The sequence below is a fragment of the Sebastes fasciatus genome, chromosome 17, assembly GCF_043250625.1.
Source record: "Sebastes fasciatus isolate fSebFas1 chromosome 17, fSebFas1.pri, whole genome shotgun sequence".
In the NCBI taxonomy this organism is placed as follows: Eukaryota; Metazoa; Chordata; class Actinopteri; order Perciformes; family Sebastidae; genus Sebastes; species Sebastes fasciatus.
The window spans coordinates 5267691-5294425 of NC_133811.1; the positions used below are offsets into that span (position 1 = coordinate 5267691).

Genomic DNA, 26735 nt, shown 5'->3' on the forward strand with positions numbered 1-26735 from the left:
CATCATTAAAGCTCCTCCGCATCTGCCCTCACTTATAGAAAAGTGTGTTTGAGTATGACTGTGCCAGACACTGACGAACTTGGCATCCAATAGCTGTGCAAACACAAGATATTATGCAAATGGATACAGTAGGATCCCTTTCCACTTTGTTCATAGAAAGCAAGGCACTGAAAATGAGACCATTTGTTGAATGTATGAAGAGCAGAGTGAAGCTGGAGTGGGATAAGTTACAGTAGCCCTGAGAGCCCAATGCACTGCAGAGAAAGAAAACAAATAAAGCAAAAAACACAATCACATGAAAACTAGCATTACAGCCTCAGGGTTGTATGTTCCCGCCAACAAGTCGAGTCGCAGTTTACATCCATGTCTGTCCAAAATATCATCACGTCATAATTTTATCCTGCTAAACACGTGAAATTGTCATATTTAGCATATAAATGAGATATGAATAAGAAATGAGTTATGGCCAAAAACGTGTTTTGTGAGGTCACAGTGACCTTTGACCACCAAATTCTAATCTGTTCATCCTTGAGTACAAGTGGACATATGTGCCAGATGCAATGAAATTCCCACAAGGTGTTCCTGAGAGATCGCTTTCACAAAAATGGGATGGACGTAAGGTCAAGGTGACCTTGACCTTTGTCTACCAAAATGTAATCTGTTCATCCTCGAGTCCAAGCGGACGTTTGTGCCTAATCTGAGGAAATTTGCATTCAAGAGAATGGGTCGGTCGGACGGACGGACAGACAACCCAAAAACATGATGTCTCTAGCCACGGGTGCTGCCGGCGCGGAGGCATAACGTCCACTTGTCTATTGTATGTGTACTTTTTCTCAAACTGAGCTGCATATGGATGCAAAATGAATTTCAGTGCAACCTGACTATAAAGTTGTATCGTATAAAAACATATACACCAATTTTACAACACATCTAAACTCACTGTAAATAAAAGGCAACAAAGCCAAATACAGACAACACAAGCACATTTCTGTATCTGCCTGCCGGTATTTGTAGCATGCTTTCTGTATTTGGTTGTGTTTTCTATATTTGCGGCAGGTTTCTGTATTTGGTTGTGTTTTCCATATTTTTGGCAAGTTACTGTATTTGGTTGTATTTTCTGTATTTGTGGCGTGTTTCTCTATTTGGTTGTGTTTTCTGTATTTGTGGCGTGTTTCTCTATTTGGTTGTGTTTTCTATTGTTACGGCAGGTTTCTGTATTTGGTTGTGTTTTCTGTATTTGTAGTGTGTTTCTGTATTTGGTTGTATTTTCTGTATTTGCAGCGTGTTTCTGTATTTGGTTTGCATACATATCTCATATGCAGTATGATGAGCTGTCAGGGCCACCGTAGGAGGGAGATATAAAAAGATGTATAGAGAGTGCAGGAAGAGATAGTTGGGGAACACCTTGCATAGGAGGAGGAGGAGATAGAAAGTAGAGGGTGGAAGCTTAAGCCACACTGATACTGTTTGTCATGACGGGGCCTGATAGCATCTTTAATATTTGATAGCAAAGTTTCAGCCTTTTTCCAATACTCACACACGTAGGCACGGAGAAAAAAATCTATTTCTGCAAACAATATAAGAGATGGATTTGTCCAATTGAGAATATCCAGTTCAAGGTGATGTCACTCTCCAGCCTCCGCTCAGCCTCTCTCAGGCTTTTGTTGTGACAAAAAAATGGGCAACAAAAAAGAGAAGACTGTAACGCTGCAAAGGCAAAATCTGTGAAGTGTGAATCAAGGTTCGGTTTACAGCGAGCAGCGGGGTGCCATCTCCCAAGATGGAGCGTCGTGTCATCATCGGCAACCAAAAGGAAATGATACGAGAAACAAATCCAAATCAGGAAGAAAGTTCTGGCACGAGAACAGCAGTGTAGACAGATAAGGAGATGGAAGCAGCTGGACAGTCACGTGTGATGTAAAAAGCATGCAAGCATTTTAATATGCGCCTCCTGCAGCGTCGTGTTTGGCTCATAAAATCCAACGCCGGAGAATTGATGGCGTGGAGTAACAAAATCCATACTGCATCCCAGGAGGCCCTCACAGTGAACACATAAAATCAGTGGTGGCAGTAAAAGGGATTGCATTAAAAACAAGATTTGCACAGTAATTAATATTTCTAGCTTTCCATTACAGTGCTGCAGATATTATTTATGTCTGTGTATTAATGATACAGCTCTCAATTGATACGTGGACGCCATCAATCTTCATGAGGACATTGATTAAATTAACGACTTACATCCAATCGGTTTGAGGAATGTGGTGAACAAAAATTGCAACACTGTTCTGTTAATTGATTTCTTCAGCTAAGAAACGAGGCCCACACTATTGATCCATATTGACGATATGGCAGTAAAGCATTGAAATATATGACGTGCAATTGCGCCTGCCATCTCCTCTCTGCCGGCTGAAGAAATAAAGTGAGGAGGTGTACGGGGGTTTCACTGCAGTGTGCTGCAGGAGGACGAGACGGCATATGCTCCATGTTTTCTTATTGTGAACGTGTATGTGTGCAGTTGCATACATATCCAACAGTGGACGTCACCTCAGCATTGTTACACATTCACTAACAGTGGACCGGCAAGCCAGTAGGGGACATTTTGGAGGTCCACTGTTGGTCATATTTTGGTCACGCTAAAATCATGTCTAATGCCCGGTTCAGACTACACGATATCAGCCCGATTGTAGCCCGACACGGCCGTCGTAGGGGATCAAAAACGATAAATGAGTGTCGTGTGCGAAAATCGATCCTCTTATCTCGTGCAGTGTGTCATAGTACACGACAATCGACGCCACATCTGGGACGCCCCACGACACCCTGAGGAAAAGTCAAGCCTGTCAGAATCAAAGAAGACAAATGTTGTTGAGAAATAGCGGAAGCACTTCATCAAGCACCGATCACAGATCAAAGCATCAGCACATTTTTTCTTTCTTTTCTTTTTCTTTTCCCAACACCAGACCGCCAGCATCACACACAACGCTTCTGTCGCCCTTGATTGACAGTTGCTTCAACCGCCTCCCCGATGACGTCTGAACTCGCCCACGATCGTGGACTAAGATGTGCCGTGATTGGTCGTGGTCATATGTGTAGTCTTGCCAGTCACCTGACCAAGACACTGCAGGAGTTTATGGCACTGTGATCGTTAGATCTGACACGGTGACCATGGTCAAAGACAAAAATATTGTGTAGTCTGATCCCGGCATAAAACTCTTTCGATGAATTAAGGTTAATTTTAGCCAAGACCAGCAGGTGTGTGAGTATTAAAGGGTAACCGGTATTTTTCGATCTGGACCCTGTTTTCGTATCTAAGTGACTAACAGGGATTCCTGAAACTGGTCCAGTATTGAGGGAGAGCGCTGTAGACGGCAGCCGCTGACGAGCTGCGATAAGGTGCTATTGGGGCAAGCTGTCATTTACGTCCACTAAAAGTGCTTGTTTTTGCCACGACAGGCTCTGATTGTTATTATAAGTGTCGGACAATATTGAAAGACTCTCGCTCGAGGAGAAGTCTCGTTGTGAAATCTGGCGAGGTGACGTGATAACGGTGGAATAGTGGAATACATCCATGGCGGAAACGCGAGTGCCAGATGGGCAGAGTTTGTTGAGTTGGAGTACAGAAAGCGTAGCTTAGTGTTATCTTTCTAATAGATTTTCAATGTGATTTTCAACAATGTGGATGAGATCTTTGTCTGTATTTATTTGGGTCAGAGTATACAGATATTCAGATTTCACAATGAGACTTCTCCCTGAACGGGACTTGGACACAAACAAACCGCATCAAGCGAAAGGAAAGAAAAAGGTTTTTATTTCTCTGTAGGGTCCTCTCCATAATGTTGTCAGACACATATAATAACAATCTGAGCCCGTCGGTGACAAAAACAAGCACTTGTATCCTCAGTCTGCTCACACCGTATAGGAATACAATTTGTTTGTTGATGCACAAAACAGAATAAAGGTCCACACTTTTACCGCACAGACTGACTGGAGTGCCCTGTTCCCTCGTACATAATGACACAAGTTCCCTCTTAGATAGCACGGAGCGACATTCACACTCCAGCGTGGATAAATAAAATGGAAATGAATGAAATAAATCATTCTTATGAGAACATAATAATGTAAATGGATTCATCTAGTCCAGCTATGATTACAATTGTGTAATAAAAAAGCTTTCAAGGACACAAGATGTGTTCCAACCACGACTGAACACAAAGCTTGAGCTTGCGAGGAAAGTTTTTTTCTTTCTGCTGCTGTTTGTTACCCGGATCGTTGTGAATGTGTGAAGCTCGAATGAATGAAGAAGAAAGTATAGAATGACACAAGTCCACTATTCAGATATTGACAGACGTCCTCTCTTAGACAGCACGGAGCGACGTTCACCCTCCGCTATTACCACCCCCACAAGCCTAGTAAATGAATATCTAAAGTGTGTATGCTAAGAAAGTGATGGAGTGGGCAATGATTAGGACGTTTTGCCAACTACATTTGTAGACTAGCAGTTAATTAGGAGGAGAAAAAAAACATCAAGTTAATCAAGCGGTTATTGAGCCCGGTCTGGATGATAAACAGAGCAGAAAACAGCAACTCACACATCACAGTGCTCAAATTTGTGGACTTTATCTGACTTGGCAGGCTGCTCACCTCTCTGTGACTACACATCAGAAACAGCCGGCGAGTAATCGAAGCGGGGGACGGAGGGTCACGTCCACCCCCCAATGTATGAAAAATGTATTTTCCCACCCAATATTTGTAATAATCGCTCTTCAAATCCCTCCAAAAGCTGAAAATAAAAGCCATTTTCTCTCCTCGGTACTCCGAGTTAAACCATTCTGTATCCTCTGCACGCCACGCACACTAAACAGTAAGGCTGATATCAATTAGATGAAAAGTGCACTGAATTACCTGCATGCATAGTTTCCTATGTACCCCTCATGTTTAGGGAGGCAATCTGAATCCAGGGCAGGAATGGCAGACCCCACCACAACAAATGAATAACACTATATAGAGAGTTAATTACTAAGGATGCATGATATTGGATTATGTTGATATCCGACATGCAGATATTTCCAACTCATTTTGGCCGATTGCAGATGCCGGTATATGCACATATTTTTTCCACTTAATTGCTCCTGTAGTGGAATTAACATATTATTATGACTACTGGCAGGTGCAGTGGGACATAAAATACAATGCTTTTCAAAACGCACACATTCAAAGGGCAAAATAGGAAACATTAGGTTACATGTAAAACATGGCCCCACACTAACATTTTATATTCGTCGCACTGGGGCGCCTAACTTTATTATAGCACACGTACAGCTTATTATATTATGAGCAGTGTTAAATTTTATTAACATTTCTGACTCCTCACTGCTTCGGTTTGCCGCTGGCTGGCGCTGAAACGCTGCGGGAAGGGGGGGGGGCTGCTCCGACGGCCACACATCTGTCACAGATTGCAATTCGGAACATCGACGCTCTGACAGCAGAAGAACTGTTCCGAGCCATGCTTTGGCTGCATTCATTGTAATAAATACAATGCATAATATTGGCCATTTTTTCAAGTTTAGGCATCCTACTGGGGACCGGGTAGACGGATGGTGGAACGGTTACCTCCGCCGATGATGTCGGGTCTGGAGCAGAGCCGTTCAGGGTCGGGGACAGGTGTAATGGACACCGCTGCATTTTTCTTCACGAAAAAACAATCAATGGTTTTGGTTGTGATGTCGTTCGAGGAGAAGGTTACAGGCTGCGGTTTTACACATACACACATGCCTTTTTTTTCTTTTTCAGGTACAGGTGGGAGAAACAGACCTGTCGAACGTCAGATACACCCTGTAAAACATGGCATATTTATTTCTATGTAAAATATTGGGCTGTCTAATCGGCGGAAATGTTGATTCCTGGCCAATGCCGATGTGTCATTTTAAAGCCTTTATCTGCCGATACTGATGACGTGCCGATATCATTGTGCATCTCTAGTAATTACCTCTGCCAAGGCCGAAGGATTAGGAAGGAGGTTATGTTTTCACCGGCGTTGGTTTGCTGGATTTTGGTTTTGGCCGTTTGCAGGATTACTCCAAAAGTCTCCAATGGATTTGAATGTCATTTTTTGCAGGGGTGGGGTGTGGCACAATGAACAATACATTAGATTTTTTTGGTGATCGGATCATGATCCGGCTTCGGGAATTTTTTTTAATAACTCTGCTCAGCCTGTGCATTAACACCACAGGCTTTAAGACATGCACAGTGTAACTGATGACATGTCACCCTGCCTCTTTCCTTCTGCCTTCAGAGAAGGACAGAGAGAGAGCGAGGGGTGGAGGGAGGGGGGGGATACCTGTAGATTCAGCGTTTTTTCACATTAAACTCTGTGAAATTACAGTTGAGTTCAACCAAAGCACACTTGGTGATTGTTGGAAAGAGTAACGACGACGGTTTAGGTGAGTTTTATTTTGTTTCTGTCCAGTTTGAATGAAGTGTTTTACGATGCTCTGCTACGAACAGCTGATCTCAACATAAACAAAAAATGCACGTGGATGATGGCGCAAGCTGAACGGAGAGGGGGGGCCATCGTACTCGGGCAGCTTGACGGAGGTCTGCGCTCTCCGAGTGCCGTTCTAGTTACTGAATGTAAATACTGTGACGACCCCTCCACTCCACTAGGTGTCCTGTGTCTTTTTGCTGGTTCTCCTTTGTTTTGCAGGAGAGGGTCGTCAGGTTGATGAGCCACACCTGGGCTTGGTGTGGTTGGGATAAAAGCTCTCTACCTTTCAACAGATGTCTCTCTCTCTTCCTTGGCTGGCACACCTGTTTTGGTTTTGTTTGCAGCAGACATTTTCACACACCCACACATGCCTACATTACTGATTACTGACTTTCCACGTTTATTTAGTTATTGATTGTTAGTTTGTTAAATAAATGCCTGTTACTATTTTTAAACTCGTCTGGTCTCCCATTTTTGTTGCAACCTTTGAGCCGGGTTGTAACAAATGGGGGCTCGTCCTAATTTGTTTGACCCAGTTTAGATTGGTATTGTGCAGTTGGTTCTACAAGTTGTTAATGCTTGATTGGCAGAGACTGTGGTTTCATGAATGAGATCAGTTGTTGCTTAGTCGGCAGGTGCACCTCATTTTGTAAATTGAGTTGTGCATCTAGATTTTTGGGAGACATGGTCGAGTGTGGTAAGTAGGCTGTTCTGCTGTTTTTTTTGGTGAATGTAAGCAGCTGAATTGGATAACAAGTTGCTGATTTGTTCTGGTGTGTTAGTATTGAGTTGTGCATGCTGGTGATTTTGTGGCACTGAGTTCTGTTGGTCCTGCAGCCAGTGTTAACACGGGTTGGCAGGTGTGAGCTATCAGCAGTGATTGCAGGGTCCTCTAGTGAGTAACTTTTAGCTTTTGTGGAGTTTCCCTGGGTAGGCATAGCAATGTGGTCCATTTGGGCTCGTTGGTTTTCTTTTTTTAGTTTGTTATTTTTGTGTGGTGTGCGGTCAGAGCAGTTGTCTCGGGGACACATCCAGAGCTGTCAGGTGGGTAACCAGCTTGCTGGGGGCCTAACCGAGGCTACTGGTTTAAGTGTTTAAAGAGCCTCCCGCTAATCTGCATGAAGACTAGGGTTCAGTGAGGTAGATTAGTTTAAGATGGGTAGTTTAGGTAGGGGGAGACTTCCACATTAGTTTGGTAGACATTGTCTCTTTTGTGCACTATTTGACCTGGGCAACACTGTCTGTTGGCTCTGTTGGTGCCTTTAGACCAATAGTGTGTGATGGCTGGGGTAGTTGGACCCAGTTATGAGAGTTCTGCACAGCCTGGAGGGTTTCTGGGTAGTTGGACCCAGTTACACTGAAGGTGCTCCATTTGTGAGAACCTGAATGATGGCTGTTGCAGGAAGTTATAGTGGTTCATATGGTCGGCAAGTAAATGGTTACAGGAGGGATGTGGTGAATTGTCATTGGTTGTGCTGTGACGTGCAACTTGGTAGCTTGGCCTGTTAGCCGTGGGAACATAAGCGCCACAGTTCATGCCTTGGTTGGTGTGAGCTTTGTTGTAGTTTGGTTGCCTCTTTGTGCTGTGCGTCTTGGGACGACTTGTTTGGCTAGTGAGCCTTTGTTGTAGAGGAACCTTTTGATGCTACTTTTGGGTAGCGCTTATATCCGTTCTGTGTGTTTTGGTAGCTGGGATTTTGCACGTCACTTTGTCCGATACTTGCACATTGTTTGAAGATCTGTATGTTAAAGATCTGTATGTTAACCACGTAGTCTTGGATTTCCATGTATAGACCAACCCTCCAAAGAACATCTTGATTTTATATCTGGTGATGTACCATTACTGTCTAATCTCTCTATGCTGTAAATTCTTAAATGCTTCTCCAGGTGTTGGAGTTGCTGGGTTGCAGTGTGGTGATTGGTTGGCTGCCTGGGTGACACACTACAGAACTGGTCAGTATGAAAGGTTTATTTTTTGAAATTATTAGGCTATGTAGTTTATTGTATTTTGTTAGAAGTGTTTTCTCTGTCGGCATTCCCGGTGGGAACACCGTTTTTATGGATGGGGGTGTGACGACCCCTCCACTCCACTAGGTGTCCTGTGTCTTTTTGCTGGTTCTCCTTTGTTTTGCAGGAGAGGGTCGTCAGGTTGATGAGCCACACCTGGGCTTGGTGTGGTTGGGATAAAAGCTCTCTACCTTTCAACAGATGTCTCTCTCTCTTCCTTGGCTGGCACACCTGTTTTGGTTTTGTTTGCAGCAGACATTTTCACACACCCACACATGCCTACATTACTGATTACTGACTTTCCACGTTTATTTAGTTATTGATTGTTAGTTTGTTAAATAAATGCCTGTTACTATTTTTAAACTCGTCTGGTCTCCCATTTTTGTTGCAACCTTTGAGCCGGGTTGTAACAATACAGCAAAAGAAATTATGCTCCCCATAAAAAGAAAATGGGGTTTGATATCATGAAATTTCATGTATTATAATTTAAAGTGAAAGGCAAAATGTCCAGGAAAAAAAACAAACAGAGAACCTGACCTCTGTGGCTACGGCCCTGGCTGGTTGCCTTATGAAGACTAAAAGAAGTCTAATAGTTTATCTAATCTTATAGTTGCCACACTGCTGCACTGCCTGGGTGAAAGAAGGTGATGGGTTAGTGGGAAAAAAAGCAATACAATAGGTAAGCAAAAGAGAGAGAGAGGGAGGAAAGATAAGAGAGAAGGCGACTAAATAGTGAGATGCACTGTGAATTAAGATGGTGAGATAAGGAGGACAAAGCGGTCAGGGAGTGAACCCAGGAGGAGTAAAAAAAATAAAGAAAAAAATCTAAAAGGAGAGAAGCTAGCGGTTTCAAAAGAGCACCTCTTTAACACCTACTGTACCTCCCAAACCCAGGCTGACAGCGAGAGAGTGAACCAGTCTGATCAATGTTCTCCTCTGTCCCTCAATGCCATCACAATCTAAAGTCCATCTCCAATATAGAAGAGTCTGTTCACCCAAAGTCAAGCAACGTCTGACACCCGGGTTGGCGAGGTCATGAACTCAGTCAGATGACACATGCTGAACAAATCAGATTGTCACTCAGTGCAAGTTGAACCGGCATTAAGTTGGTAGGTATCAGTGCTATCAACTCTCTAAGGAAGAGATGATACCGGTTGCATTATGGGAAATGTAGGATCCAGCATTTTAAGGGGTTTGAGTCAGAATATCTCGGCCCGTGCTGCGTTAAGTTTTCTTTTAAATCTCTCTCTCTTGTGAGTCTCCCAACTTCCAGATGGTAATTAAGAATTTGACTGTCTCTAAACAGATCTACATGTTAATTAAGAGGCCTTTCCACTCTGGCATCACTAACATGTTAGATGAACCAGAAAATGTTCTAATTTATAGCACAAAATACCAGATGTGTGGACTTGAGTCACATGACTTGGACTCGACAAAACAAAACAAAAAAACTTGCAATTCGACAAGGATTTTAACACCATTGATTTCCACCATGCTTTCACTTGGACTTGAGCCTTTTGAATTGAAAATACTTGATACCTTCCCCCCAAGCCCAAAGATTAAAAAGTATATTATTTATAAAGTGTGTGCACAAAGACGACCGGAGGTAACTCCTACAGCGTCGGAGATGTTGGGTTTATTTTCTTTTTGAGAGATCCTTTATTGATTTGTTTGGGAGGAGGATTTACTCGTGGGGGGACAAAACTAAACTGAACAGAAACAATCTGAATTTCTATCTTTTGCTGTTTATTGCAGAATCCCCGGAAAGGTGTGTGTGTTGTTTTTTTTTGTTGAACTCTGGACTCTTTATTTTTGGTGAATAATATTGAGACATTTGAGAACACCACCAAGAACTAACGTTACGTTACTGAACATCAGTTGGCGCCAGTTACTCTGTTGTTAGAATGGCATTACACTTGGTGAAAAGCGCATTATGACTTGTTTAGGACTAAAAACTCAAAGTTTAGGACTTGGGATTTGACTTGGTACTTGAGTGCAAAGACTTGAAAATTACTTGGGACTTGCAAAACAATGGGCTTCATGCAAGAACCACTCGTAGGAACAGATTTGTTTTTAAGAGACTTGTATGAGTGATTTAGGAGACCTTGTCCCATTCACCAATTTCCTCGTATTTTGAAATTTCTCTTACGTACGAACATCACTTACGAGTGGTCCACACCTGTCGTAGGAGTCATGTCCAATTAATATGAACATCTTAAACTGCAAAATGACTTAAGTTGTGCACTAATTGAAGGTTAATTGTTAATGTCTCTGTATATACAGTAATAAGGTCAACAGGAAGTATAACCATGGCTGACTTACTTCTTTTGGATGCATTTCAGGTCCTTAGAAGAGAGCGTGTCTTTAGACAGCGTGCTGATATTTTGTCAGAGACAGATGACTGGGGCAGGATGTGTAGCCTTATATGGCATCATTGGGGCGTTAATTATCCTAATTCACAATTCTCATGAACGCACGCTCATTTACGCAAATTCATCATGTTTACGCGGGTCATTTACAGAGTTATTTGAAGTCAGGAGCGTTTGCTGAATTCGACATGGCACACTCGTACGAGCCCACGGTACGAAGAGAAAGTTAAGATAAGAATACGAAAATGTTCTTGCATGAGGCCCAATGACTTCTGCAAAACACGCCATCAACAATGGACATTTGAAAGCCAGAATTATTGGCATTGAATTTTGAAAAATCTCATATCAGTGAAAGCAAAAAGGCAAAAGCTGATGACAGTCCAACATATCTCTGAGGCAGTCTGTCTTTCCCGAGGGGGTGTTGATGCTCGCTGATTACCAGATATTTAATCTCAACCACCACTACCACCACCAGCAACCACCCAGCAACACAAGCCCTCTGAAGTGGTAGCCCTCTCCCCGCGTGTTCCTCGGCGGCCTGCAGGGCCTGATCTGTTGGCTGCGAGTGCTGGACAGTGATCTTTATCGATGGATGAGTGGAGCCCTGTGGGGCCTGCGCTGAGCTTTGAGTCGTAGCGGTAGGAGCTGTTGAGGACAGGGCGGCGGGGGGGGGGGAGTGTTCCCGGGGCAATAAAAAAGGAGGAGAGGAACACTAAAAAGAGCACCGAGCTCACTCCGAGCTCACTCCTGTCCCTCTCCACACAACAGATTGACATACTTTGTTCCTCCAGGCTTATGTTTAAGCCTCTTCCCTCATCTGCACAGCTTTACCTGCTTCATTATGTGCTGCCGATCAGCCACGTTTATAGGACAAATAAAGCAATCTGTCCTGTGTCTACACGCCTGGCGGGCGGACTTTAGAGAACAGCGCCTTCTCATCACTCAGACAGCTTGGACATACATCACCAGAGTAGTAGATTACATTGCCTATGCACGCCTGTCCAAATGGTAAACACTGCGGCGCTAAGCAAATTCCCCGCCTGGGCCGACTTGTCTGATTGTACACCTCACAGCTTCCCTCCTCTGAGAGCAACCACCCCCCCCCACCGCCTCCTCTGCTACGGTGCACGGCAGACAAACTTCTAATGTCCATACAGAAGGGAAGAAAATCATTACTTTAAATCAGTTTGGCTGTTTGTGAGAGTCGCTCAGGACAGGAGAGCTGAGGATGGTAAAGCGCTGGCTGTCCTCATTGATCTGTGCAGCCCTCTAATCTCATTAACTGGCTCTTGATTTATTGAGATGGGGCCCAGAGTGCGCCAAGGTTATGGAAGCAAACCCCCGGCCCTCTCCCCCGCACCGAGGGGTCGCACGGAATTGAGGTCAATTGACTGTTCGGCGGACCCACGCTCTCACAATCCCTTACACCAGCCATTGCCTTCTCATTAACGCCTGTTTTGGTGTGGGGGGGGAGGCTCGGTGGGAAGAAAGAGAGCATTAGGGAATAAATTATTGGCTGCAATGAGGTGAGGCAGAGCTGCATCCAGTCATCAGAATCTTACAAGCTACGCAACGGTGCTAATAATGCAGCATCGACAATACAGGCATCAAACGGAGCCATTGATTACACTGCAGCACGCAGGTAAATCGACCAATAAATAAAGATACAATGCAAACACACGCCCACTGTAATTATACACCTATTGAGCCCCTCGTGATATATGACGCAGCTGCAGTTAGCTAATTCTTGCATGTGGTTTGAATGATAGGGGGGATGATAGTAAAGCTGCTGAGGCGGTAGATCCACGGCTCAGTACCGCGACCACTCCGCGGAGCAGCTGGTGGTTTAGTGCCCTGCTACGGTTTTAATGAAGGGGGCAATAATATTTACAAGGGCTGAAATCATTATATTGCAAAAACATGTTTCCAATATCAATATCACATCAGATATATGCAAAATGATCTGGCAAGACAAGACTCTACTGCCACACACTAGCAGCTTTGTGATGCTGGACTTCGGCCCAGTGGTGCTTTGAGCTAAATGCTAGCGCTAGCATGCTAACATGCCCAAAATGTCAATTTTAGCATGCTGATGCTAAGCAATATGATGTTTCTTATGTTCACCGTCTTAGTTCAGTGCAGTTAGTTTAGTTATGCTACATGTTAGCATGCTAACAAACAGCTGGCATCAGACTAAACTCTTTACGCATGTGAAACAAAAACCTTAGCAGCTCATTTAGTTTGGTTAAAATTTTACAAAACAGTGACGTGACATGAGGATTTCATCACAATGAGTTCCTTTCATCCAGTCAATTCACAATTAAAGTTACAATGATTGATCAATTCATCTATTATTTGTCAACTATTAACTTAATCGCCAAATATTTTGATGATCGATTTGAGTAATTTTTATTTTATATCATTTATTTAAAGGTCCCTTATTATGCTAATTTTCAGGATCATACTTGTATTTTGTGTTTCTACTAGAATATGTTTACATGCTGTAATGTTTAAAAAAAAAACTTTATTTTCCTCGTACTGTCGGCCTGAATATGCCTGTATTTACCCTCTGTCTTAAACGCTACGTTTTGGCGCATTTCGACAACAGAATTGCGTTGCTAGGCAACAGCTTGGGTCCATGTGTACTTCTTGTCAGCTGATGTCATTCACATGCACTGCAACAAGGAATAAACTGGAATCAGAATGTTTATGTTTAAATCTGTATATTTGTGACATCACAACTGGACAAAAATCCTGACAGCTTGTTTCGAATGCAGAGTTTCTGAATACGGGCTGTGTGTATGTCCCTTTGGTTTGAGCGTTTCGATACTTTAACAGTATTTATATAGCCCTTAAGCCTGCTTTATAATAAAAAAAAACATGAAAATCTCACTTTTTTATAATATGGGACCTTTAAGGAAAAAAGTAAAAAATGTCTGATTCCAGCTTCTTAAATGTGAATATTTTCTGGTTTCTTTACTCCTCTATGACAGTAAACTGAATATCTTTTGAGTTGTGGACAACCCAAGACATTTGAGGACGTCATCTTGGGCTTTGGGAAACACTGATAGACATTTTTAACCATTTTCTGACCTTTATAAATCAAACGACTAATTGATTAATCAGGAAAATAATCGACAGATTAATTGACAATGAAAATAATCATTAGTTGCGGCCCTATATATAATATTATTGAGTTGTTACTCAGTGACCTTTCACAATCTTCATCAATTCCATAATGTTACTGTGGGCTGTATGTAATAAATCTACCTGCATCATTATTCATCATATCACAGCTTCAACTAACGATTATGTTCATTATTTATTCATGTATTCATTATTTTTTAATTACCAATTAATCATTAATTTTATAACATATCACATATAATAGAAACTGTCCATCACAATTTCACAGAACCAACTCTAATGTCTTATTCAGTCTGAGCAGCATATATTAAATATATTCATTTTATATTGAAAAGAAAAGAAGCTGAGAAGGGCAAGAAAATGCATTGAATGTGTCCACTTCTAAAGCTGTGACCAGCGTGTGTGATTATGTTACTAGATAAATCAAAAAAGTGACAAATCAGTTATTAAAATTACAATCAGTTTTCTGTCAATCAACATATTACTGAGCTATCAGTCAACAGTACTGGATTAATGTGCTGGTATTTATATGTTAATGTATACTTGTAGATCTGTCTGTATAATTGTCAGTGTGATAGAGACTATGTAATGGTGTTGCATGTATGTTCTTAGAGTCTGGTGATTGTTCTGTGTTTACCTGCACAAAAACTGCAGATGGACATTATGGACAAAGCCATCACGATATCAGTCATTTTATATCGCGATAACGATATATATCACGATATAGCATGTTTTCTGGTAATTCAATAAATAGATAGTCTATATGATATAATGGCAAAGCCTATTTTGTATACTCCTGTGTGAATTAGTTAAATTATTAATTTATTAAAGAAAAAGTATTGAGTATCAGTAACATAACAGTTTTAAGTAAAATAAATATTGGCCTAGCCTATATGGAGATAGAAACAATACAGAAAAATGTCGTTTTGTATATATATTGTTTTTCACAATATATTTCCCAGCCCTAATGACAACCCTGATGAATTCACATTAGAAAGCTCCCTCCAGAAGACAATTGATTTGACAGGTTAAGCAGTAGTGAGAGTAAAATGACCTGTGGTGTGCTCCTTTAAAGGTGTAGTGTGTACGAATTGACAGCATCTAGCTGTTAGGTTGCAGATTGCAACCAACTGAAACTTCTCCTGTGTGCCAAGTGTGTTGGAGAACCACAGTGGCCGACGCAAAAATGCAAAAACGCAAAAATGTGAAAAGCCCTAGAGCGAGTGTTTGGTTTGTCCGTTCTGGGCTACTGTAGAAACATGGCGGCCGGCTCCGTGAAGAGGACCCGCTTCCTATGTAGATATAAACCGCTCATTCTAAGGTAACGAAAACACAACGATTCGTATTTTTTAAATCATTATACACTAAAGAAAACATATTTATTATATTCCATTTCTGCTAATACAGTAGATCCCCCTAAATGCTGCACACTGTTCCTTTAACTATATGCGACAGTGCTCCTGTGTTTATGTCACATTTAAATTCATTACATAAAAGAAGTACAACATAGCAGGATCAAACTGGCTTGGAGCTACAAATGTTTTTCTTCTTCCATGTAACAAAATTAATCTGAAAAAAACAGGAGCATTTGACAGTTTTTTTTGTTTTTTAGATAGAGTTTAACATTTTTGGACTCTAGACAAAACACGGTGGGCATGTGTGGGTTTGTACGCTGTTTGTTTGGATCCAATTTACAAATCTGTAATTACCTACCAGGTTTAATTTCTGACAAAACGGCTGAAACAGCTGGAATGAGGCCAGTATAGAGAAACTGTTGTTTACACAAGAAAAACAGTGTGATGGATTACTGCAGAAATCAACTGATTTTAAAGCCCCTGAAAACCTGGTTTCAAAGCTTAAATATTTAATGCTACAGAGAAACACTCGCTATGTTTACATGCACAAAATATTCAGTTTTTTGCCTTTATTCCAAAAAAGACAATATTCCTACTAAGCTGTTTACATGACTAATGAAAATGAATATTATACTAATATTCCCGTTTACATACAGCCCGGCATACTCTGATTAACATAACCGGTGGCGGATTTGTTGGATGGTGTGAACACAGCCTCCCTCTTTCATTCCTTCAACCACCTTCTTGAAAAGATCAGCGTTGCGATATATGCGCATCTCCAAAAACCTGTAGATATCCGAGTCTTTCATAATGTTTAAAAGTAGGTGTGTTTCTCCTTCCGACCAGAAATGTGGGCTTTTCTTTTGGGCATACATCTCTGCAAACTGTCGGCTAGTTGTATTGGTTTATGTACAACGCACAGAGCTGATCGTAAAGAGGCCGTGTGTCGCAAACTGCTATAAAACCCTAATTGAGACGCATATTCTGAATGTGCTGTACACATGTCCAAAGAATGCTCCTAAAACCTGAATAATATCAACATATCCCACATCTCTTAATTGGAAAATGCACCAGCAAGAAGCTGATTGAAAAAATATGTTTTTAGATACGGCATATCTGAATGATTATTTATTTATTTATATATATATATATATATATATATATATAAGAACAAATAACTATTTCCTATTTCCTTTCCTTTTTTTCTATTAACTTATTTGTATATTAAATTATTATTACTTTCTTTTCTTTGTATCAATATTATTAGAATTATTTTCTTAATTTTTTTATTATTATTATTATATTATATATTTGTATTATTATTATTATTATTATTATTATTATTATTATTATTATGTTTATTTTCTTAATTTTATTTCAATTTTGAATGCTGAAGTTGTTTTCCCTTGTGTACTTATTGGGTTCGTCTCTAAGCTCAACTTCTTGGTTTATAAACTATTGTAATTACGAACTGTACATTGCATATATGAAAACAACCTCAAAAAAAGGGAAAAAATAAAGTATGAAAAAAAAAAAAAGAGAAAACATAACTGTTTCCACCTTCCACCAACGCCGTCCTCCTACACTCGTGCAACTCTTACCTGATATTCACTGGGCCAGAAAGTGCTGACGGCGAGCTCCACCTGGTGCCACTGGCGTCCCTGGGAGCCGGAGATATTCCACACGGCGCTGCCCTTGGGGCCCCCGTTGACCCGGATGAAGACCTGCAGGTCCCCGGGGCTGTGGCCATCGCGGCTGTACAGGAAGTAGCTGAACTGGATGCAGTGGGTGTCGTTCTCGCTGAGCGGGAGCAGGAGCAGCTGAGCTCGCTGGCCGCCGAAATGCTGCGAGGAATTGACCATCATGAAGGACCCTGGAGGGGGATGACGAAGGATAAGGACACATTAGAGGACTAAAATGTACTTTTTTTTATTTCAAGTATCAAACGCTGCTCATTTTACAGTTCAGCTTTACCGAGGTAACTTGAAGAGATAAAGAGCAGTTTAATGAAAGTTAAGTGCGGATAAAATACAGCGACCTCGCCAAGCAAAACTCTTCTTCTTAACAGCGACTGCTATACCCACATACACTTCACAGATAGCAGCAATTTCAGCATTTTCACCTGCCAGATAGCACTGAATGACCTGGAATATAGAAAATAACAAGATCCAACTCTTTGGGCTTCACCTGTAACACCTCAGCCCAGGATAGATATGTCATGTTAGTTTTCAACCGCTGAAGAAGCCTCTTTTTTTTATTTTTAAACCCTGAAAAAGAGAGAGAGCCAAAGTTGACAGGCTCAAGGTTGTTACCCAGAATATCTGTGTGATCCTCTCTGGCTATTTGTCTGTATTTGGTCTGTCTCTGCTTCTCGCTGCTTCCTGCTTTCACCAGGCTTCCATCAGTTTCGCCTCAGATCTGGTGTGTTCAAAGCGGCAGCGCTGGGTGTCAGATTGGGCTTTCATTTTGGACTGAGGTTCACAGAGTCACTGCTGGCTCTGTCATCCTGGCAGCACAGCAGAGATCCTCTGGCCACGAGAGGAGCGCCACAATGGAGGGAGGGGAAATAAAGGGGGAGCTTTGCCTTTGACTGTGGCCTTCACAGCAGTGGGAAGCTCAATTTAAAGTGAAAAAAAAGAAAAAATCAACGTACTGAAAAAAATTACTCTGTTACCTTTTGTGTACCACAAGCTGATGCCTGTTCGGCACGAAAAACAACACATTATATTTCACAGTGAAATGATCATTTTTCAGCATCCTGGAAAACGATCATGAATAAAAGTTCCACCATTAAAACCATTAAAGGTCCCATATTGTAGATAGGGAGATTTCCATGTCTTTTTTTGATTATAAAGCAGGTCTACGGGGCCATTATTGTAGCAAAACTATTTGCAAATGTCTGTGGAGAGTTGTGTAGAGGCACTGTCACACATATTATGCGAATGCATACGAGTGACCATCGCCTGCTGAAGCAATATTCGCCTGAAAATTCACCAAAGTTGAACTGCACTTCAAATATAAAGAGGCGAATTTACTTAACCACCTAATGTTTTTCCGCCCCTTCGACAGCATAAAATGGGAGCGAACAGGAGGCAAATACTAATTTCGCACACGTGACCGTACCTTAACTGTATCTCAATCCGTGTGTGCATAATCAGATTTGTAAATGTATAAAAGAATCTCTAAATGCGTAATGAGATTTGTGAATGTGTAAAGGAATCTGTAAATGTGTATTCAAACACATGTACAGCAGACCTCAGATCAGCTTTTACTGCTTGTTTTCCTCCGGTCTGTGAAATCTTGCAGATGTCGTTAGGAGCACCGGAGGACACCGGAGGACACCGGAGGACACCGGAGGACACCGGAGGACACAGAGCCACATGATTTTTTCAGGTTATCTGTTTCATGTACCACTGTCACAATATAGCGACCATTTTATAAAAAACATTTTTTATATCATATTTGCTCCAATCTCGCCTGCTTCAGCTTTAAAACATGTAAACATGTTCTAGTAGAAACCCAAAATACAAGCATGAACCTGGAAATGAGCAGGATATGTCTCCTTTATAGATTTTAAAATAATCCCACTCCTTATGTCAAATATAATCTATTTTTTCTTCCAAACTCTTTGTCAAACTCTGGATTATGAATTGTGCAAATCAACTAATGTAGGGATCAGATGGTATTTTTAAAGAAATCAATGCAGAGGTGATAAGTGTGTGTGTGGGAAAAAAAGCGGTCCTGCCATGACTTGGCCCAAAGAGACGTCAGACCAAATCGCACCTTTTACAGCCTGCCTGACATGTAAAAGGTTGGAGAGCAGCAGAAAGGCTTTCAGGATCACGAGCATCAACAACCATGGCATAACACAGGACGCCTTAGGCAATGTCAAACTAGGCAAGAGAAGGAGAAATAAATCTGACATGCTAGTCATTCCAATAGAGCCCTGTGAAAGATCTAGACGCTGGCATTGGATGCTGGGGAAAAAAAACCAACTTGTAAGCATTTTGTAGCAGTGAACACGCTCTTAGTTATTTGTTTGGGAGGGATGCAGTTTTTCATCAGATCTAACTCTTGTTCCTGTATAGGCTGAATGCACTTAATGTAAGTCCCTTTGGAGAAAAGCGTCGAGACATAATGCGGTGCTTATATTTTTTCTTGATGCCTCATTTTTGTTGCATCAGGCTGATATTGTGCAGGCTGATCTCATCATAAGGGCTTACTAATACAACATCTTACACAAAATCTCAACCAATAGTAGTCTCTGAGTAAAAACAGCTTTCCTACAATGCCCACCACTACAAACCCATTTTGTACTTTCAAAGAAAGATTCTTCCGTCATTCTTCCAGCTCTAGTAAAAGACCGTTTTAACATCATCAAGTCCTTTCACTGCTCATAACTATGAGCTTGTTATTGTGCACATTTTTGATCAGCGCTTAAAAAAATGACTGTTTTCTCATTGAACCGGTTACAGGAAGTACAATATGCAAGTCGATGTTGTGACTTGGAAAGTACAGTAAGGGCTTTTACAGTATGCAGGCAACCAGAGACCTGTCACAGACCTGCAGTTTAATTAGCCTTTTATTATTGTTTAAGTTGCCTAACCCTAGCTCTAAACAGAGAGGGAAACTGGTCAAATGGGGAACAGAATGTTGGCATTTCAACAACGGAAATGCCAAAAAAGAAAGAAAAAAAAAAGCTAAAAAAGGTTTTACAATCAGCTGGGGCGGCAAAAATTCGTCAATCAAAAAATAGAAAATGAAAAGAGATGTGATAAAAGGTGACGGAAGCAGATCTTATCACCATATAGCAGCTGATCAAAAAAGTGGATTAGAAGAGACAATTCAATTTAAAAAACACAAATGTCACCATTAAATTACATTATTTTACTGGTGCATAATTTATTATGTAATCTTGTCACATCCTCTCATATTCACGAAGAGATGGACACACAATGAATCTGATTTTTGATGAATGGTGAATTATTTAAATTCCTTTGTGTGACATTTTAATGGAAAAATAAGTTGTGTTATAGTCCTAAAAGTTTGAAATGAAGCTCCAGAAACATTAAAGATGACTGGATAGGATATATATATATGTATTTTTGGGTATTTACAAAAAATGGTTTCTTGAAACAAAGTTTGAAATATGCTGTCTTAAAGGGTAACAACCTGGACCCTATGTTCTCATGTTTTTGTGTCTAACTGATTAATGGAGACAACAATTTCTGAAATTGGTCCACTGTTGAGGTAGAGCGCTGTAGATGGCAGCCGCTCACTGGTTGTAATGTAATCCTATTGGGGCAAGCTGGCGCCGTCATTTACGTCCACTAAAAGTGCTTGTTTTTGCCATGACAGGCTCTGATTGTTATTATAAGTGTCACATTATGGAAAGAGTCTCACTCAAGGAGAAGTCTCGTTCTGACATCTGGCGAGGTGAAACGCCAAAGTTTGTTGTGTTGGAGTACAGGAAGCGTAGCTTAGTGGTATCTAAAAGATTTTCAGTGTCATGGCTGAATATTTGGATGATTTCCACAACGTGGATGAGGTCTTTGCCTGTATATAAACTCGGAAAAAAAGTTTGGAAATTTGTGTTAGGTTTGTGTTACAATGCTAATTGGCATTGTATTTTACATTGTTGGAAAGCCTGTTTATTTACCTTCACAATGATGAGTCAATACCAACAGGAGAATACACTGTTTAGCATTGGCAGAGAATTTTGGCAAATTTCACTTGGGTGCTACCCACATAATCAGCTCATTCCACAAAAGCATGATCCTTACAAGTTGGACATCATTGTGAAGGTAAATAAACAGGCTTTCCAATGATGTAAAATACAATGCCAATTAGCATTGTGACAACAGAGAAATAATAGACCTAACACAAATTTCCAAACTTTTTTTTCCTAGTTTATTTGAGCCAGACTATACAGATATTCAGATTTCACAACGAGACTTCTCTTTGAGCGGGACTTGGACACAATGACAAACAGAACGGATCAAGTGAAAGGTCAGAAAAAGGTTTTATTTCTCTGTAGGGTCCTTTCCATAATGGTGTCAGACACTTATAATAACAATCTGAGCCCGTCAGTGGCAAAAACATGCACTTTCAGTGAACGTAACGTTACATTGACGCTGCTCACTAGCCTTCGCAGCTCGTTTAGCAGCTGCCGTCTACAGCGCTCTCCCTCAATACTGGACCAACTTCAAAGATTGTTGCTCCCATTAGACATTTAGACACAAAAACATGGGAAAAACTGGTTTCCACTTTCTAATTGGCCCTTAAATTCATTCATTCAGATCTTCTGCTCTCAGAATGTTCTTTCATTGTAACTTCACATGTTGAACAGTGATGAAGACGAACACGAGGAGACAGAAGGACAGGGCGGTAAGCTGTCTGTGTTTATTACCTCGGACTGGTTAAAGTGTCCTCGGGGATCACATGGTTTCCTCTCTAGCTTCTAATCTTCCAATCGTCATCATCATCACATCGACTCTTTAATGCCAGCGGGAGAGAGAATACATGCTAATTGCACGTATAACCTTCACATCCGGCGCGATGGGCGCGAGCTGGCCGCGGCGGACGAGCACAGACGGGGATCGTGGGTAGTGTAGTCGCCTCGGCACACTGTAGTTGAGCGCGAGTGCAATCAGAGCACCGCCTCCTGCCATTAATCACACTGACACGGTTATTAGGCCATAATGGCAACCGAGGGAATGCTTAAACCAGAGAGATGGCTGTAATACTTGCACGCTGACATGCAGGACACATATCAGCGCACACATACACACACACACTCCTCTCTCATACACACACACACACAGTTTACAGGCCCAAAAGCAGATCCAAGTCCTGCTGACCTTCCCCAGAGTAAGAACCGGCTGCCTCTTTCAACGCTCCCATCATTCCTCCTCCTCCTCCTCTTCTATCATTTCCTTTTTCACCTCCACTTCTTCCAATCTCCTAATCCTCCACTCCACCAACTCTCTTTCATTTAAATTCTCTACAATGCAAACAGTCTTAAACAAGCATGAACAGTATTTTTGATTTATTTAAACACAAAGATGCACCATCTGTAAAGGCAAAGACAAAGCACCACTGAAAAATATCAGTGAAGGTCTTTCATTAACAAGTGAAGTGTGAGGCTCATTTTCATCAAGGATAAGAAACGGTCCAGGAAATAATTGTATTTTTAAATTTGTGCCTGCTGATAAACTGCAGACAATCTTTTTTTATTTGTTTAATGTGTTCTGAAAAGAGACATTCCCGTGGAAGTACAGTTCTTTATTTAGCAGGAATGGGAATCACCAGAGGCCCCACGATACGATATTATCACGATACTTAAGTCGCAATTTGATCTTATTGCGATTTAAACAGTTTGCGATATGCAAAGTATTGCGATACGATTTGCTGAGATATATTGCAATTTATTATCTTTTTTCAACTGCAAATGATGCAGTTTGTCAACATCTGTTTCATCTAATAGGATACAGTTTCCACTGTGTTCATCTCAGAGTTTTCTTTCACATCTGGAGGTCAGAGGTCAAGGGGACCCCTTTGAACATGGCCATGCCAGTTTTTCCTCACCAAAATTTTGGAGCGTTATTTAGTGTTCTTCCCGACAAGCCAACATGTATTTATTTATTTAAAAAGGATCCCCATTAGCTGATACCAATGGCACCAGCTAGTCTGTTATAATCAAGTATATAACATTTATTACATACATATTATATAATATCATATTTGTGTTACGCTAATAACATTCAAATCCTCCAAACATATATAAATTTCACATTCATTCACATCATCCACAACCATTTAGCCTCAAGGCCCATCAACAGGGGAAAAGGAACAAAAAACCACACATGAACAACGCTGGACTATCGATCAGCTGCTTCAGTAATGAATTCTTAGATGGTGTCTGAATGAGGATTGACGGATGTAGAGAGGGCAGCTATTCCAGAGATTGATGGCACGATAAATGACTGTCTTTTTAAGGCATTAGATTAATGACTTGGCCATCACCCGCTGTTCTAGTGAAATGACTGTGAACGTCCCTGCATTTGGTAATTTGACTGTATAAAAACTCTGGTTTAGTGGAATAAATGCTGTTACTAAAGAATGTCACTGTACTGAGTCTTTTCTCTACTGGTAACCATGATAGTTTATGATGCATGCTGTCTGTGTTCGTTTTTATGGGGCAGTGTATAAGACTAGTCTTGCAGCTCTGCTTTGGACAATTTGTAGTTTCCGCAGTACACCTTTTGATGCAGAAGACCATACAGGTGAGCAATAGTCCAGGTGGCTTAAACTTAAAGATTTAACTACATGGTACCAATGAATTCTTTATAGCTTCATATGACACCAGTATCTTCACTCTAGTTCTAAAACTGAGCCCGCTACAACCTCTGAAAGACAGAATAGTTGGCGGGGGCCACCGCTGGGCCATCAGATTGGTAACAGCAGGGTTTACGTTAGCCGGGATATGCCGGTATCACAAGTAATTGTCCGGCAGATTTAATGATCAAATTAATATGGAAATATGCCAAATAAATGAATGAATGAATTAATAGCATATTAAATGCCTAATATTGTAAGAAATTTTGCCAAGACAATTTAAATATAAACTTATATCATACAAAAGTTTGGTTTTGCCTCCACTGTGTTTCTAATATACTTTTTGTCAAATTCAGCGAATAGCTCCTCATGGTCCGCTGGCTGTCTGCTCTTCTCTTACACAACCAGCTGACTGTGTCAATGTGAAACTATAATGATGATATAAATAATGACCACATCTATGTTTCTTCCATACATTTTGACTTCTGGACTTCGGACTGAGACAATTACAGAGACGAGGAGAGCAGCGCCGCGCTCGCTGTGTGTGTGTGTGTGTGAGCGCGTGCTTGAGAGCAACAGAGAGAGGAAGAGAAGGTGGACTGCACGCAATGTTTCGGTAAGGTATTAATAATAATTTGAATGGCAACATTATGAATGACGCTTCAAACTATTCGGTCGGCTACAGCCCCACGAGCCACACAACACTATTTTGAATTTGACAAACGTGGAAATCGGACCGACCAGCCTTTTATTCTATGTTTCAGACCGCTTCTTAATTTAACTTATTTTCAAGTTATGTCAAATGTAGGTTATTGGCTATTTAAAAAGCTATATGGCCGGAATTCTGGAATATTAACAGCTATATTGTAAGTAAAAAGAAAAAGTCGTAACCAGCGTAAACCCTGGTTAAAGTGGCAGTAGGCAGTATATTTTTGGCATCATTGGGCAAAAATTCCATAATAACCTTTCAGCATATTGTAATTCAAGTGTTCTGAGAGATAACTAGACTTCTGCTCCTTTTGTTCATTGAGAGAGCGTTCCTATTGGCTGTGTTCTGGTCATGTGACCGGAACTTGGCATTCCTTCACCAGATTTCACAATGGCGGCGGCGTCACAAACGTTCTCATTTTACAGCTAAACCGTACACTACAAGATGATTCTGAAGACATCTGAGGAGAGAAAATAAGCATTAACGTAACATAATATTGATTCATATTTGATCAGCGCTGCCTAGTTTGACCGTTTGGTCGGAGTTCGCGAGACAGCCGGCTCCCTCAGATCAGCTCTTACTGTTTGTTTTCCTCCGGTCTGTGAAATCTTGCAGATGCCGTTAGGAGCACCGGAGGACACATGATTTTTATCAGGTTACCTGTCTCATGTACTACTGTCACGATATTGCGACCGCTTTATAAAAATAACTTTTTTTAATCATATTTGCTCCAATCTCACCTACTTCAGCTTTAAGAGGTTAATAGTTTATATAATAAAAGATCGATATTTGACGTCCAGTTATCGATACAATATTGCCACACAAAATATTATGTTATACTATGATGTACTGATTTTTTCCCCACCCTTAATATTTAGGCAAGTGTAGTTTGTGTTATCAAGTCATTTCAAGTAAATGTCTCAGCTGTGATAAAGTTGCATCATTTGGTATTAAAAAGCCAAAAAGTCACCAGGAGTCTGGTTTAATGTGAAGCCTGCAGTTTGCCTTACTGGCTCGGTCAGATAAACAGAGGGAAAAGAAACAAAAGAAAAGCAAAGAAACAGGTCAAAATGCGGGTCAGATCCACGGACAACCTGTACATAAAGAGCTTTGAAATGCATGTCACAAAGCCACCCTCCCTGACCACTGTCCGCCGCTTCCCTCGGCTCCATCCCCGCTGCCCCAAAAGCACGGACGAGACGTCAAACTGCCAGAAATATCCTGTGATAACAAGCAGCTGCTGTCCTTTGAGATCTCGCTGTATTCTTGGACAACGCTGATATTTTTTCTCTCCCTCACCTGCTCGCAGGCGAAGCCGGGCAGGCTCTGGCTAAGCCCCCACCATCTCCCCCACTCCCCCGCCGCCTCGCCACCGCTGCTGCTTTGATGTGCGAGTTCTCGGGGGCGCTCTGTGGCTAAATTGCTTTTTCTTCAGCTACGAGAGCTGGACCCCCTCATTGTTGGCGGGCAAGTCTCCAACTGTTCTTATGACAGGATTGCACTGGGGAAGAATGAGGGGGGAGACGGTGAAGACACATCTCTTCAGCTACAGTAATGCTGGTTTTCTCAGGATATTCAACTATCTTTAAGCAACTCGGCTAAACCAAATATGGACACAGCCTTCTACAGTGTCTTTGTTATTGTGAGCTCCAGTCTTTGTTTGAGTCAGCTGCAGTAAGAGTGAAGAACAAGCCAGTGAACTGTGTTGTCTAGAAGGAGATTTAAAGGCCCGATGAAGAGGCGTCTTTATCTTGTAAATGTGATGTAAGCTTATTTGAGACGAGTCGAGCCTCCTCAGAATCGATCACCGTCCATCTCCACACAACGCACGCCGGTTAGATTTATCTCTGACTCGCTGTGATGTCACACTGACATCAGCAACGACAACCTCATGAGGCTGCAGGTACAGATATACCTTAAACTTAACCTTTATTAGATTTGTCATATACATACATGAAATTTGACCTCTGCATTAACCCATCCTTTAGAAGCATTTAGGAGCAGTGAGCTGCTGTAAAGCGCCCGGGGAGAAACTTGGGGTTCAAAGTCTCGCCCAAGGACACTTCGACACGCAGACATTATAGGAGCCAGAGATAGAACCGCCAACCTTCTCCACTCTACCCACTGCACTGGCCATTTTCAGAGGGGTCCCTTGACCTCTGACCTCCAGATATGTGAATGAAAATGGGTTCTATGGATACCCATGAGTCTCCCCTTTACAGACATGCCCACTTTATGATGATCACATGCAGTTTGGGGGCAAGTCATAGTCAAGTCAGCACACTGACACACTGACAGCTGTTGTTGCCTGTTGGGCTGCAGTTTGCCAT

The 26735-nt window shown here is 41.4% G+C and overlaps 1 protein-coding gene across 6 annotated transcripts in view; it reads right to left on the bottom strand.

Moving 5' to 3' along the window:
• ptprua (protein tyrosine phosphatase receptor type Ua) overlaps positions 1-26735 on the bottom strand; it is a 264979-nt gene that overhangs the window by 115622 nt on the left and 122622 nt on the right. For all 6 annotated transcript variants that reach the window (XM_074614139.1, XM_074614144.1, XM_074614143.1 and 3 more), the window contains exon 3: positions 16961-17232. In XM_074614139.1, coding sequence (XP_074470240.1) covers positions 16961-17232 — 272 coding nt within the window. The remainder of the gene's footprint in view (positions 1-16960; positions 17233-26735) is intronic.